At 49.3% G+C, this 15,595-nt stretch overlaps 1 protein-coding gene across 2 annotated transcripts in view; it reads left to right on the top strand.

Moving 5' to 3' along the window:
• The window catches only part of SLC25A22 (solute carrier family 25 member 22), a 59,787-nt gene extending 50,069 nt beyond the window's left edge, over positions 1-9,718 (top strand). For both annotated transcript variants that reach the window (XM_038764314.1, XM_038764313.1), the window contains exons 8-10: positions 442-596; positions 5,135-5,210; positions 9,481-9,718. In XM_038764314.1, the coding sequence (XP_038620242.1) occupies positions 442-596; positions 5,135-5,210; positions 9,481-9,634 (385 nt within the window). In that variant the 3' untranslated portion in view covers positions 9,635-9,718. The remainder of the gene's footprint in view (positions 1-441; positions 597-5,134; positions 5,211-9,480) is intronic.
• Positions 9,719-15,595: the final 5,877 nt, after the last annotated feature.

The following is a 15,595-nucleotide window of genomic DNA, read 5'->3' as shown; positions in this document are numbered from 1 at the left end:
CACGGCCAAGAGGGGCTCAAGTTGGGGAAAGGAACGGAAGCTCCGGGAGCGCGGCTTTCTTGTAGTCGCCCCCAGCCTCCCCAGATCCCCCGCCTAAGCCGCTTTAGCCCTCCCGGGAGCAACGCAGATTTATGTCTGGAAAAAACCGCCGGGAAAAATCCTAATAAATACAACTGGGGGGGTAAGACTTCAACAGGAGGTCGTAGAAAAATGGGAAAACACCGGAATGGAGGCATCCCTTCCCCTCTCCCTCCTTCATCCCGCGGTTGCCTCGCTGGCTTAACCCCTCTGGGAGCGGAGGGCCAACAGAAGGGTTCCCAAAGTCTGGGATCGTCTGGGAAAAGGGCCGGACGATCCGATGAATGATTGAATGGGTTTTCCGCCCTTTCTTACTCATTTCTTCCACCCTTTCCCCTCTGGTTTCTCTGCCGCCGCCCCCAGGGACGTGCCCTTCTCCATCGTTTATTTCCCCCTGTTTGCCAACTTGAACCAACTGGGCCAGTCCGGCCCCGAGGGCAAATCCCCCTTCTACGTGTCCTTCCTGTCGGGCTGCGTGGCCGGGAGCGCAGCCGCCGTGGCCGTGAACCCCTGCGATGGTGAGTCCGCCTTCTCCGGAGGCCGGGGTCGGGTCATTGTTGCTGAATTGTCCTTTCCAGGCGCTTAGTAGTAATAATAATAACAATGATGGCGTTTGTTAAGCGCTTACTACGTGCGCAGCACTGTTCTAAGCGCCGGGGGGGAGTACAAGGTGATCAGGTTGTCCCACGGGGGGCTCACGGTTTTAATCCCCATTTTACAGCTGAGGGAACTGAGGCACAGAGAAGTGACTTGCCCAGTCATTCATTCAGTCGTATTTATTGAGCGCTTCCTGTGTGCAGAGCACTGGACTAAGCGCTTGGGAAGTCCAAGTTGGCAGCATCTAGAGACGGTCCCTACCCAACTGCGGGCTCACAGTCTAGAAGGGTATGGAACTGTATAGAACACAATATAGAACAAATCTATATGTTGCCAACTTGTACTTCCCAAGCGCTTAGTGCAGTGCTCTGCACACAGTAAGCGCTCAATAAATATGATTGATTTGAAGGGGGAGACGGACGACAGATGAGGTCACTGAGGCTCGGAGAAGTTAAGCGACTTGCCCAAGGTCACACGGCAGACACGGGGCGGAGCCGGGATTAGAACCCACGACCTCCGACTCCCAAGCCCGGGGTCTTGCCGCTGAGCCACGCCGCTTCTCAGTGCAGTGCTCTGCGCACAGTAAGCGCTCAGTAAATACGATTGAAGGAAGTGGGGCCGGGGGCTTTTCCTTTTCCGTGGGGCCCCTGCAACCCTTCCAGACTGTGAGCCCGCTGTTGGGTAGGGACCGTCTCTATACGTTGCCAACTTGGACTTCCCAAGCGCTTAGTACAGTGCTTTCCACACAATAAGCGCTCAATAAATACGATTGAGTGACTGAATCCAGCGTTTCTTGACTTCAGCCCAAACGATCCCGGTTCTGGCGTCGGTTACGGACGCCGTACCCAACCTGCCTTCGAATGAACATAAAGGTCCCTTTCATCCTGAAAACGGGCATCGGGGCCGGGAATGCTGTGCTAAACACACCTTGAACCGACAAAGCCTCCTTTTCAGTCTTAAAACGTGTCGAATTTAATTTGGAGTCTTAGCAAAGCCGTTCGTTCGGTTGAATTTGAACGCTCAATGCGTGCCAAGCACTGTACTAATCTCCCGAATCTGTTTTAAAACGATGCTAAAGAGACGCTATGCTAAATGAAAAGAAGTAGAGAATATCTGGAATTAAGAAACGGTCTCAAGTACTAATTATGGTGCTTGTTAAGCACCATACTATGCTCCTGGCACTGTGCTAATCAATCAATCAATCAATCGTATTTATTGAGCGCTTACTGTGTGCAGAGCAGCTAAGTGCAGGGCTCCGAAGTACGAGGGGAAGCAGCATGATCCGCGAAAAGTGCTTGGGGCAGGGAGCTGGAGGACCTGAGTTCTAATTCCGCTTACCTGCTGCGTAAGCTTGGAAAAGTCATTAAACTCCTCTGTGCCTCACTTGCCTCAACTGTAAAATGGGGATTAAATCCTACGCCCTCCTGCTGAAACTGTGGAACTCCAGTGGGACAGAGAATGTGTTAGAGCTGATTATCCGCTAATAATAATAATAATGATGGTATTTGTGCAAAGCACTGTTCTAAGCGCTGGGGAGGTTACAAGGTGAACGGGTTGTCCCACGGGGGGCTCACAGTCTTCATCCCCATTTGGCAGATGAGGTAACTGAGGCACAGAGAATAATAATAATAATAATGGCATTTATTAAGCACCTACTATGTTCCTGGCACTGTGCTAAGCGCTGGGCTCCGAAGTATGAGGGGAAGCAGCATGATCTGCGAAAAGTGCTCGGGGCAGGGAGCTGGAGGACCTGAGTTCTAATTCCGCTTACCTGCTGCGTAAGCTTGGAAAAGTCATTAAACTCCTCTGTGCCTCACTTGCCTCAACTGTAAAATGGGGATTAAATCCTACGCCCTCCTGCTGAAACTGTGGAACCCCAGTGGGACAGAGAATGTGTTAAATCTGATTATCTGCTAATAATAATGATGGTTGTTAAGCGCTTACTATGTGCAAAGCACTGTTCTAAGCGCTGGGGAGGTTACAAGGTGATCAGGTTGTCCCATGGGGGGCTCACAGTCTTCATCCCCCTTTGGCAGATGAGGCAACTGAGGCATAGAGAATAATAATAATAATAATGGCATTTATTAAGCACCTACTATGTTCCTGGCACTGTGCTAAACGCTGGGCTCCGAAGTATGAGGGGAAGCAGCATGATCTGCGAAAAGTGCTCGGGGCAGGGAGCTGGAGGACCTGAGTTCTAATTCCGCTACCTGCTGCGTAAGCTTGGAAAAGTCATTAAACTCCTCTGTGCCTCACTTGCCTCAACTGTAAAATGGGGATTAAATCCTACGCCCTCCTGCTGAAACTGTGGAACTCCAGTGGGACAGAGAATGTGTTAAATCTGATTATCCGCTAATAATAATGATGGTTGTTAAGCGCTTACTATGTGCAAAGCACTGTTCTAAGCGCTGGGGAGGTTACAAGGTGAACAGGTTGTCCCATGGGGGGCTCACAGTCTTCATCCCCACTTGACAGATGAGGTAACTGAGGCACAGAGCATAATAATAATAATAATAATGGCATTTATTAAGCACCTACTATGTTCCTGGCACTGTGCTAAACGCTGGGCTCCGAAGTATGAGGGGAAGCAGCATGATCTGCAAAAAGTGCTTGGGGCAGGGAGCTGGAGGACCTGAGTTCTAATTCCGCTTCCCTGCTGTGTAAGCTTGGAAAAGTCATTAAACTCCTCTGTGCCTCACTTGCCTCAACTGTAAAATGGGGATTAAATCCTACGCCCTCCTGCTGAAACTGTGGAACTCCAGTGGGACAGAGAATGTGTTAAATCTGATTATCCGCTAATAATAATGATGGTTGTTAAGCGCTTACTATGTGCAAAGCACTGTTCTAAGCACTGGGGAGGTTACAAGTGATCAGGTTGTCCCACGGGGGGCTCACAGTCTTCATCCCCATTTGGCAGATGAGGTAAATGAGGCACAGAGCATAATAATAATAATAATAATGCCATTTATTAAGCGCCTACTATGTTCCAAGCACTGTTCTAAGCACTGGGGAGGTTACAAGGTGATCGGGCGGTCCCGCGGGGGGCTCACAGTCTTCATCCCCATTTTACAGATGAGGTCACTGAGGCACAGAGGAATTAGCACAAGTGCTTAGTACAGTACAGTAAATATGATTGATTAAGTGACTTGCCCAAAATCACACAGCTGACAATTGGCAGAACCGGGATTAGAACCCATGACCTCTGACTCCAAACACTTACTGTTTGGCAAGCGCTGTACTATGCCCTCGGGAGAGTGCAGTATAATAATAAACAGACACATGCCCTGCCCACAGTGAACTGTTTTATATATATATATATATATATAATATATATTTTATTGATTGCTGTGCACGCAGCAAGCATTCAGTAAATACGACTGTCTCCCCCTTTTAGACTGTGAGCCCACTGTTGTGTAGGGACTGTCTCTATATGTTGCCAATTTGTACTTCCCAAGTGCTTAGTACAGTGCTCTGCACATAGTAAGCGCTCAATAAATACGATTGATGATGATGATATATCTATATATTATATATAAATTATATATGAATTATATATATTACATATAATATATATTTTTATATATACACATATATATTACATATAATATATATTTATATATATAATATATATTTTATTGATTGATTGCTTTGCACTCAGCAAGCATTCAGTAAATACGACTGTCTCCCCCTTTTAGACTGTGAGCCCGCTGTTGGGTAGGGACTGTCTCTAGATGTTGCCAATTTGTACTTCCCAAGCGCTTAGTACAGTGCTCTGCACATAGTAAGCGCTCAATAAATACGATTGATGACGATGATATATCTATAAATTGATATATATAATATATATACAGATAGATATATAAATATATATATATAAATATATCTATAAATTGATGATATATCTACAAATTGTTGCCAGTTTGTACTTCCCAAGCGCTTAGTACAGTGCTCTGCACATAGTAAGCGCTCAATAAATACGATTGATGATATCCATATATTATATCAATCAATCAATCGTATATAATATATAATTATAATTTATAATATATATAATATATATTATATTATATATTATATTATATATTATAATATATGTTATATATTATTATATATAAATTATATATATAAATTATATATGAATATTATATATTTATATATACATATATATGTGTATATATTACATATAATATATTTATATGTATATGCATATATATGTGTGTGTGTGTGTGTGTGTGTGTATATATATATATATATATATATACCCCAAGCCATATATTCATTTTTTTTTTTCGCCTCATACATAGCTTTAGATTTAGGTTAATTATTCTGTGGTTTGGGGTGTACGCCCTAAACTCTCTGCATTAATCAAGAGTGGGGACCCCCGGAAAAGGGCCGAAGCGGGGTCGGGGGGCGGGGAGAGGGTCTGTGTCCCCCATCCCGGTCTCTCCTGTCTCCCCAGTGGTGAAGACCCGCTTACAATCCCTGCAGAGAGGTGTGAACGAAGACACGTACTCCGGCATCTTGGACTGCGCCAGGTCAGAAGCTGGCGGGGTCGGGGGGTGGGCCCGGCGAGAGGGGAGCGGGGTCTGGTGTAGTAATAATTATGGTATTTAAGTGACTTCATAATAATAATGATAGCATTTGTTAAGCGCTTACTATGTGCAAAGCACTGTTCTAAGCGCTGGGGAGGTTACAAGGTGATCAGGTTGTCCCACGGGGGGCTCACAGTCTCCATCCCCATTTTACAGATGAGGTAATTGAGGCCCAGAGAAGTGAAGTGACTTGCCCAAAGTCACCCAGCTGACAGTTGGTGGAGCCGGGATTTGAACCCCTGACCTCTGACTCCAAAGCCCGGGCTCTTTCCACTATGCCACGCTGAAGTGGCTTGCCCAAGGTCACACAGCAGATAAGCGGCAGAGCCGGGAATTGAACCCGCTGCCTCTGACTCTCAAGCCCAGGCTCTTGCCACTAAGCCACACTATTATTATCATCATCCAAGGTATTTACCGAGTGCTTACTATATGCAGAGCACTCTACTAAGGTTACATGGTGATGCGGTTGTCCCACGGGGGGCTCACAGTCTTAATCCCCATTTTACAGATGAGGGAACTGAGGCTCAGAGAAGTTAAGTGACTTAATAATAACAATGATGGCATTTGTTAAGCGCTTACTATGTGCAAAGCACTGTTCTAAGTGCTGGGGAGGTTACATGGTGATCAGGTTGTCCTACAGGGGGCTCACAGTCTTAATCCCCATTTTACAGATGAGGGAACTGAGGCTCAAAGAAGTTAAGTGACTTAATAATAATAATAATAATGATGATGGCATTTGTTAAGCGCTTACTATGTGCAAAGCACTGTTCTAAGCGCTGGGGAGGTTACATGGTGATCCGGTTGTCCCACGGGGGGCTCACAGTCTTAATCCCCATTTTACAGATGAGGGAACTGAGGCACAGAGAAGTTAAGTGACTGAGTAATAATAATGATGGCATTTGTTAAGCGCTTACTATGTGCAAAGCACTGTTCTAAGCGCTGGGGAGGTTACATGGTTAATAGGTTGTCCCACGGGGGGCTCACAGTCTTCATCCCCATTTTACAGATGAGGGAACTGAGGCTCAGAGAAGTTGTGACATAATAATAATAATGATGATGGCATTTGTTAAGCGCTTACTATGTGCAAAGCACTGCTCTAAGCGCTGGGGGGGGATACAAGGTGATTAGGTTGTCCCCCATGGGGCTCACAGTCTTAATCCCCATTTTACAGATGCGGTCACTGAGGCTAAGAGAAGTTAAGTGACTTGCCCAAGGTCACACAGCAGACATGTGCCAGAGCCAGGATTCGAACCCATGACCTCTGACCTCTGACTTCAAAGCCCGTGCTCTTTCCACTGAGCCTCGCTGCTTCTCTTGCCCAAAGTCATTCATTCATTCATTCAATCGTATTTATTGAGCGCTTACTGTGTGCGCAGCACTGTACTAAGCGCTTGGGAAGTCCAAGTTGGCAACATAGAGAGACGGTCCCTACCCAACAGTGGGCTCAAGTCCCCCAGCTGGCAATTGGTAGAGCCGGGATTTGAACCCATGACCTCTGACTCCAAAGCCCAGGCTCTTTCCACTGAGCCACGCTGCTCCTCTTGTGCTTGCTATGTGCCGGACGCTGTACTAAGCACTGGGCTAGATACAAGGTAATTAGGTGGGGTGCAGCCCTTTAATTCATTCATTCATTCATTCAGTTGTATTTATTGAGCGCTTACCGCGTGCAGAGCACTGGACTAAGCGCTTGGGAAGTACAAGTCGGCAACATCTAGAGACGGTCCCTACCCAACAGCGGGCTCGCAGTCTCCATTTTACAGATGAGGGGACCGAGGCCCGGAGAAATGAAGGGAGTTGCCCAGGGTCACACAGCAGACGTGTGGCAGAGCTGAGATTAGAACTCGGGTCCTCTCACTCCCAGGCCCGGGCTCTTTCCACGAGGCCACGCTGCGTCCGGAGGACGGATCTGGATGTGAGCCCTGGGAGGCTGAGGGCAGGGGGGAATCAAGGGAGCAAATCCCAAGTGCGAGGCTCACGCAGAAGGGAGAGGGAGAAGAGGAAATAATAATAATAATAATAATAATATTTAAGCGCTTACTATGTGCAAAGCACTGTTCTAAGCACTGTGGGGGATACAAGGTGATCAGGTTGTCCCACGGCGGGGGCTCACAATCTTCATCCCCATTCTGCAGATGAGGGAACTGAGGCCCAGAGAAGTGGGTAGGGATGGTCTCTCTACATTGCCAGCTTGTACTTCCCAAGCGCTTAGTCCAGTGCTCTGCACACAGTCAGCGCTCAATCAATACGATTGATTGATTGATTGATTGAAGTGACTTGCCCAGAGTCGCCTAGTGGCGGAGCCGGGATTTGAACCCACGACCTCGGACTCCAAAGCCCGGGCTCTTTCCACCGAGCCACGCTGAATAATAATAATAATAATAATAATAATGATAGCATTTATTAAGCGCTTACTATGTGCAAAGCACTGTTCGAAGCGCTGGGGAGGTTACAAGGTGATCAGGTTGGAGGATGTTCATTCATTCATTCAATCGTATTTACTGAATGCTTGCTGCGTGCAAAGCAATCAATCAATCAATCGTATTTATTGAGCGCTTACTGTGTGCAGAGCACTGTACTAAGCGCTTAGGAAGTACAAGTTGGCAACATATAGAGACGGTCCCCTTTTTCCTCTCCTCCTCCCCATCCCCCCCGCCCTACCTCCTTCCCCTCCCCACAGCCCCTGTATATATGTTTGTACAAATTTATTACTCTATTTGACTTGTACATATTTACTATTCTACTTATTTTGTTAATGATGGGCATCTACGCCGGAGAAGCAGCGTGGCACAGTGGAAAGAGCCCGGGCTTTGGAGGCAGCGGTCACGAGTTCAAATCCCGGCTCCACCAATTGCCAGCTGGGTGACTTGGGGCAAGTCACTTCTCTGGGCCTCAGTTCCCTCATCTGGAAAATGGGGATGAAGACTGTGAGCCCCCCCTGGGACAACCTGATGACCGTGTAGCCTCCCCAGCGCTTAGAACAGTGCTTTGCACAGGGTAATTATGTTACTATTAAGATTGTGAGCCCCATGTGGGACAGGGACAGTGTCCAACTTGATTATGTTGCCAACTTGTACCTCCCAAGCGCTTAGTACAGTGCTCTGCACACAGTAAGCGCTCAATAAATACGATTGATTGATTGATAGTAAGCGCTTAACAAATGCCATCATTATTATTATTATTATTATTTAGCTTTACTTCTATTTATTCTGATGACTTGACACCCATCCACATGTTTTGTTTTGTTGTCTGACTCCCCCCTTCTAGACTGTGAGCCCGCTGTCGGGTAGGGACCGTCTCTATATGTTGCCGACTTGGACTTCCCGAGTGCTTAGTACAGTGCTCTGCACACAGTAAGCGCTCAATAAATACGATTGAATGAATGAATGAATGAGTATAGGAGTGTAGAAGGTGAGATTTCAGGAGTTTTGAAGCCAGGAAAGAGTGAACGATTGTCCAGTGGATATGAGGAGCGGGGGGGCATTCATTCATTTATTCATTCAATCGTACTTATTGAGCGCTTACTGTGAGCAGAGCACTGGACTAAGCGCTTGGGAAGTACAAGTTGGTAACATATAGAGGTGGTCCCTACCCAATAGTGGGCTCACCGTCTAGAAGGGGGAGACAGACAACAGAACAACACATATTAACAAAATAAAATAAATAGAATAGTGAATGTGTACAAGTAAAATAAATAGAGTAATAAATCATCAATCGTATTTACTAAGCGCTTAATAAATCTGCACAAACATATATACAGGGGCTGTGGGGAGGGGAAGGAGGTAGGGCGGGGGGAGAGGAAGGAGGGGGCTCAGTCCACGCTGCCCACCCAGCGTGGCTCAGTGGAAAGAGCCCGGGCTTAGGAGTCAGAGATCATGGGTTCGAATCCTGCCTCCCTTGTCAGCTGTGTGACTTTGGGCAAGTCACTTCACTTCTCTGGGCCTCAGTTCCCTCATCTGTAAAAATGGGGATGAAGACTGTGAGCCCCCCGTGGGCCAACCTGATCACCTTGTAATCTCCCCAGTGCTTAGAACCGTGCTTTGCACGTAGTAAGCGCTTAATAAATGCCATCGTTATTATTATTATTCATTGGGTCGTATTTATCGAACGCTTACTGCGTGCGGAGCACTGGACTAAGCGCTTGGGAGAGGAAAATAGAAGGATAAAGAGAAACGTTCCCTCCTGACGGCCTCTGTTTCCCCGCTCTCCCGTGCAGGAAGATCCTTCGGAACGAGGGTCCCTCGGCCTTCCTGAAGGGCGCTTACTGCCGGGCCCTGGTCATCGCCCCGCTCTTCGGCATCGCTCAAGTGGTCTACTTCATCGGCATCGCCGAGTACTTTCTGGACGCCCTCCGGTCCCGCCGGGATTAGCCCCTCCCTTCCCCCCGTCCCCCCGTCCCTCCTCAAACTGCTCCCACCCCGTCCCAGGGCCCGGGCCGAGCCCAGGGCGGGGAAGCGGGGTGGGCAAGGCGCGTGATTCATCTCTCCCGGGGGTCGCCCACCCCGGCTCTGCCGCCCTTTCGTGGATCTGGGTTCCGTTCGTGACTCGTCCGGGTCGGGGAGGGGAATGAGACCCTCTGGGGGGGAGAGAGCTGAGGAGACGGAGACCCCCCTCCCACCCTTCTTATCTGCCGCCCCCCACCCCTGTGCTGGCTCAGAGGACCAGCGGGGAGAAGAAGAAGAGGAGGAAATGGGTCTCCGGGGGCTAGTTCTGGGGCCAACGAGGACGGGAGAGGAGTCACGACAAACTCCCTCTCCGTCCTGCCTGCCCGGACCCCCTCCTCCCCCCCAAAAAGACAACAGAGTAACTGGGATCAACCTTTTTACGTCAAATGCTAAAACCTTTACATTCCTGGACAGTTGGGGTCTGAGGAAGGGCCCGCCGGCCCTATCTCTGACCTCGTCTCTGGACACTGGGCCCCGGGAGGTCGGGGGGCCACGGTGCCCCCCTCCCCACGACGGTGCTAGGGGCACCCCCTCTGCCCGGCTGGCGAGGACCTATTTATTAAACCGTGACTTGACCCGTGACGTGTGCGCGGCCCCTGGAGCCGGGACCTAAGGGGGAAGGGGGGGCGTGGGCACTATGGTCACCCCCTGCCCCCTCACCCCCACCTCTCTTTTGGGCTGCCCTGTCTCTAGAGGAGGGGTCCCGGCCCAAAGAGCGACTCCGTCCGTGCCCCCTCCCCACCCGCCACATCCTCCCAAGACGGGCCACCGAGGAAGGACTGGTGGAGAGGCCACACCAGGAGCGGAATTCCGGGTGCCACCTGCATGGGTTTGGGGGTGGAGGGGGGACTGAGGACTTCTGGAAGTGACTGACCCCCTTTTTTGGGACCCCTGCCGCCCTAAGCGGAGTGTGGGGGTGGGAACTGGCCTAGATCTCCTCAGGAATAGCCAGCTTTTTGCTGGAATCTTCCGGGCTCCCTGCTGACCATCATCGTCATCATCAATCGTATTTATTGAGCGCTTACTGTGTGCAGAGCACTGTACTAAGCGCTTGGGAAGTACAAATTGGCAACATATAGAGACAGTCCCTACCCAACAGTGGGCTCACAGTCTAAAAGCCCTGACCAGAGCCCTGAGTGTTACGCCGAGGTAACAGAGGACTCCCCGATGGCATCCGTGGACTGCTGCTGGTCAGGCCCTGTGACCCACTCGAGGAAAGAAGTGGCAACCCCATTCTTGGGGTGTGGGGGACCCTTGCCGCAACTGAGCTCTTTGAGGGTATCGGCCGGGAGCTGAGGAGGTATCCGGGGGACCCCTCCGAAAAGAGGGGCTGGGAAGGGCGGCGTCACAGGATTTAGTAATGGTACTTCATCAATCCGTCTAATTTTTGGAGTGCTTATTGGGTGCGGAGCGCTGTACTGAGCGCTTGGGAGAGTACGACGTAACGGTAGACACGTTCCCTGCCTAGGGCTTATTGTGAGCATAAGGTAAGCAGATTCATTTGGGGAGGCGGGTGTTTGGGGGTTCTCTGTCTTGGACTGCTTTTCCCCCAGAGGAAAGCGGGGAGGCCTTGGACCCTGGGTGTTGCTGTGTCTATGTGATTCCGGTGGGCCCGTGCTTGTGGATTTACGGCTGGAGTGTGGTCGTCTACTGGGCATGTGGTAGTGGTGTTGTGACTAGTGTGGCGGTGTGGTTTAGTGTGGGGGGTGGTCTGGCGGTGTCATGTGTGGGGTGGTCTCGTAGCTGTGGTGTGATGAGTGTGTGGTCTTGCGGTTGTGTGTCTGCTTGCTACTTGTGGGGGTGTGGTAGTGGTCTTCTGGTTGTGCTTGTATGGTGGTGTTGTGTATGCATGGGGGGGTCTTCTGGATGTGTGCGGCGGCTTAGTGGCTGTGTGGTGAGGGTCAGGCCGGGGACTCTGAGGACAGAAAGGAAAGCGTGGGTGGAGGACAGATTTCTTCCAGAATCAAGATGTCCTGGATGGGCACGGAGGTTGTTTTGGGGAGAGGGTCTGAGAGAGGGACGGCGGGGTCGGAGGGGAAGAACAAGGCCTCCTTCCCAAGGAGTCTCCCCCAAAATAGGACATCGGGGTCCCCAACTTCTCCAATCCACTTGGCCTCTTCTCCACCAGCCCCGCCTCTGTCTCCTTCCACTCTAGCGGGACTTTCAGGGACCTGGGACGGACGTCCCCCACCCGCCACTTCCCCGTGGCCCCCACGCCAACCGACCCCTTAATAGTAATAATTGTGGTATTGGTTAAGCGCTTACTAGGTGCCAAGCACCATCGTAGTGCTGACTTGGATCGGGCGGCGCACGGGCCACATCCCCTATGGGCCTCCCAGTTGGATGGGGAAGGAGGGCAGGCATCGAATCCCCATTCTGCAGGTGGGGCCTGGAGAAGTGAAGTGACTTACCCAAGGTCACTTCAGCAGGCCAGTAGCAAATGGTGCAGCTCAAGTGGGAACGTTTGGTGTGTCTCCTTACTTCCCAACCTTCCCTTGGCTCATCGTCACGGTCAGTGGGGGTGGTCTGGGCGCCCACCTTCTTGCCCGGTCCTCCTCGGCGGGCACTTTCATTCATTCAGTCATATTTATTGAGCGCTTACTGTGTGCAGAGCACTGGACTAAGCGCTTGGGAAGTCCAAGTTGGCAACACATCAAGTGACCCAGATTCCTGGCCTGTCACGGTCGGTGGGGGTGGTCTGGGCGCCCACCTTCTTGCCCGGTCCTCGTCAGCGGGCACTTTCATTCATTCAATCGTATTTATCGAGCGCTTACTGTGTGCAGAGCACTGGACTAAGCGCTTGGGAAGTCCAAGTTGGCAACACATCAAGTGACCCAGATTCCTGGCCCCGATTCCTGTGCCCGCCCCGTGACAAATCAGTGCTAAGTAGTCCCCGCTATGCTTGGTGATTAACCCAATCTGGTCGTGATTCGTCTCCCCCAGATTTCCACCACCCCACCTCCCCTCCCTGGTCTAGCCGGTGGTGTTACTTAAGCAGGGTTCCTGGCATCAGGGTCTCCCTGTGGGTGAATTTTAACTTGACCACTCGGGTCACACCAACACCCCCTCTTTCCATAACCTTTACCTTTCCCCCGCCCCTCACCCTTCCAAAATCTGTAAAATCCTGGATGAACCTGTATTTTGGGAAACTGCTGCTTAAGAAATATTATATATTTTTTGTCTTTTCTGTTGAAGAGTTTTAAAAAAAGTTGTAATTTTTTCCGTGTATTGTCTTGTAAGAGAAATATTCTAAATAGAAAGTGTGTATTGTCCAGAGAAATAAATACTCTAAATAGAAGCGGCTATTCATTTTCTAAATCCGACTGTTTAGCACGATGCCTAAGAGAAGTTCTGCTAAATAAAAAGAAGGAAAGAGTAGTTGGAATGAAGAAACTGGGCTAGAGAAGCAGTGTGGCTCAGTGGAAAGAGCCCCGGCTTTGGAGGCAGAGGTCTTGGGTTCAAATCCCGACTCCGCCAATTGTCAGCTGTGTGACTTTCTCGACTGTGAGTCCGTTGTTGGGTAGGGACCGTCTCTACATGTTGCCGACTGGGACTTCCCAAGCGCTTAGTACAGTGCTCTGCACCCAGTAAGCGCTCAATAAATACGGTTGAATGAATGACTGGGCAAGTCACTTCACTTCTCTGTGCCTCAGTTCCCTCATCTGTAGAATGGGGATTAAGACATTAAGACTAGAAGAAGCAGCGTGGCTCAGTGGAAAGAGCCCGGGCTTTGGAGTCGGAGGTCATGGGTTCAAATCCCGGCTCCGCCAATTGTCAGCTGTGTGACTTTGGGCGAGTCACTTCACTTCTCTGTGCCCCAGTGACCTCATCTGTAAAACGGGGATGAAGACTGTGAGCCCCCCATGGGACAACCTGATCACCTTGTAACCTCCCCAGCGCTTAGAGCAGTGCTTTGCACATAGTAAGCGCTTAATAAATGCCATTATTATTATTATTAAGTACTAATTATGGTGTTTGTTATACATTTACTATGTACCAGGCACTGTGCTAAGCACTGGGCTCTGAAGTATGAGGGGAAGCAGCATGATCTGTGAAACGTGCATGGGGAGGGGAGTCGGAGGACCTGAGTTCTAATTCCACCTACCTGCTGTGTAAGCTTGGAAAAGTCACTAAACTCTGTGCCTCGCTTACCTCAATTGTAAAATAATAATAATAATAATGGTATTAAGCACTTACTATGTGCAAAGCACTGTTCTAAGCGCTGGGGGGATACAAGGTGATCAGGTTGTCCCATGTGGGGCTCACAGTCTTCATCCCCATTTTACAGATGAGGTAACTGGGGCCCAGAGAAGTGAAGTGACTTGCCCAAAGTCACACAGCTGACAATTGGCGGAGCCAGGATTTGAACCCATGACCTCTGACTCCAAAGCCCGGGCTCTTTCCACTGAGCCACGCTGCTTCTTCTAGTAGAAGAAGAAATAGTATTTCTACTACTATTATAGAAATAAAATAGGACAACAAAATAGCCTGCTCTGTGACCTTGGGCAAGTCACTTCGCTTCTCTGGGCCTCAGTTACCTCATCGATAAAATGGGGATCGAGTCTGCGAGTCCCAAATGGGACAGGGACTGTGTCCAACCCTATTGGGTTGTATCCACCCCAGCGCTTAGTACAGTGCCTCCACTTGTCTGCTGTATGACCTTGGGCAAGTCGCTTCATTTCTCCAAGCCTCAGTGGCCTCATCTGTAAAATGGGGATTGAGACTGTGTGCCTCACGTGGGACAGGGAATGTGTCCATCCCGATGTGCTGCTGTCCATCCCAGAGCCTAGTACAGTGCCTGGCACATGGTAAGTGCTTAACAAACACCACTATTATTATTATTATTATTATTACTGGGGTGCTTGGCAGTTTCATTCATTCATTCAATCGTATTTATTGAGCGCTTCCTGTGTGCAGAGCACTGGACTAAGCGCTTGGGAAGTCCAAGTTGGCAACATGTAGAGACGGTCCCTACCCAACAGCGGGCTCACAGTCGAGAAGCAGCATGTCTCAGTGGAAAGAGCACGGGCTTTGGAGTCAGAGGTCATGGGTTCTAATCCTGACTCTGCCACTTATTGGCTGTGTGACTTTGGGCAACTCACTTCACTTCTCTGTGCCTCAGTTACCTCATCTGTAAAATGGGGATTAAGACTGTGAGCCCCTTGTGGGACAACCTGATCACCTTGTATCCCCCCCAGTGCTTAGAACATTGCTTTGCACATAGTAAGCGCATAATAAATGCCATTATTATTACTATTACCCCGACAAGGCCAATCAATCAATCAATCAATCGTATTTATTGAGCGCTTACTATGTGCAGAGCACTGTACTAAGCGCTTGGGAAGTACAAATTGGCATCACATAGAGACAGTCCCTACCCAACAGTGGGCTCACAGTCTAAAAGGGGGAGACAGAGAACAGAACCAAACATACCAACAAAATAAAATAAGTAGGATAGAAATGTACAAGTAAAATAAATAAATAGAGTAATAAATATGTACAACCATATATACATATATACAGGTGCTGTGGGGAAGGGAAGGAGGTAAGACGGGGGGATGGAGAGGGGGACGAGGGGGAGAGGAAAGAAGGGGCTCAGAAGGCCAGGGCAGAGGAAGGGTGGAAGAAGGTAGGGATGAGGGTATTTTTAGGCCTGATGACGTTGTCAGCTTCCAACACTTTCATTCATTAATTCAATCGTATTTATTGAGCGCTTACTGTGTGCAGAGCACTGGACTAAGCGCTCGGGAAGTCCAAGTCGGCAACATATAGAGACGGTCCCTACCCAACAGCGGGCTCACGGTCTAGAAGGGGGAGACAGACAACCAAACAAAACGTTAACAAAATAAAATAAATAGAATACGTACAAGCAAAATAGAGTAATAA

The sequence above is a fragment of the Tachyglossus aculeatus genome, chromosome 22 (genome assembly GCF_015852505.1).
Source record: "Tachyglossus aculeatus isolate mTacAcu1 chromosome 22, mTacAcu1.pri, whole genome shotgun sequence".
NCBI lineage: Eukaryota > Metazoa > Chordata > Mammalia > Monotremata > Tachyglossidae > Tachyglossus > Tachyglossus aculeatus.
Note: the sequence above shows the minus strand (reverse complement) of the source record. Positions and strands in the feature narration are given on the sequence as shown.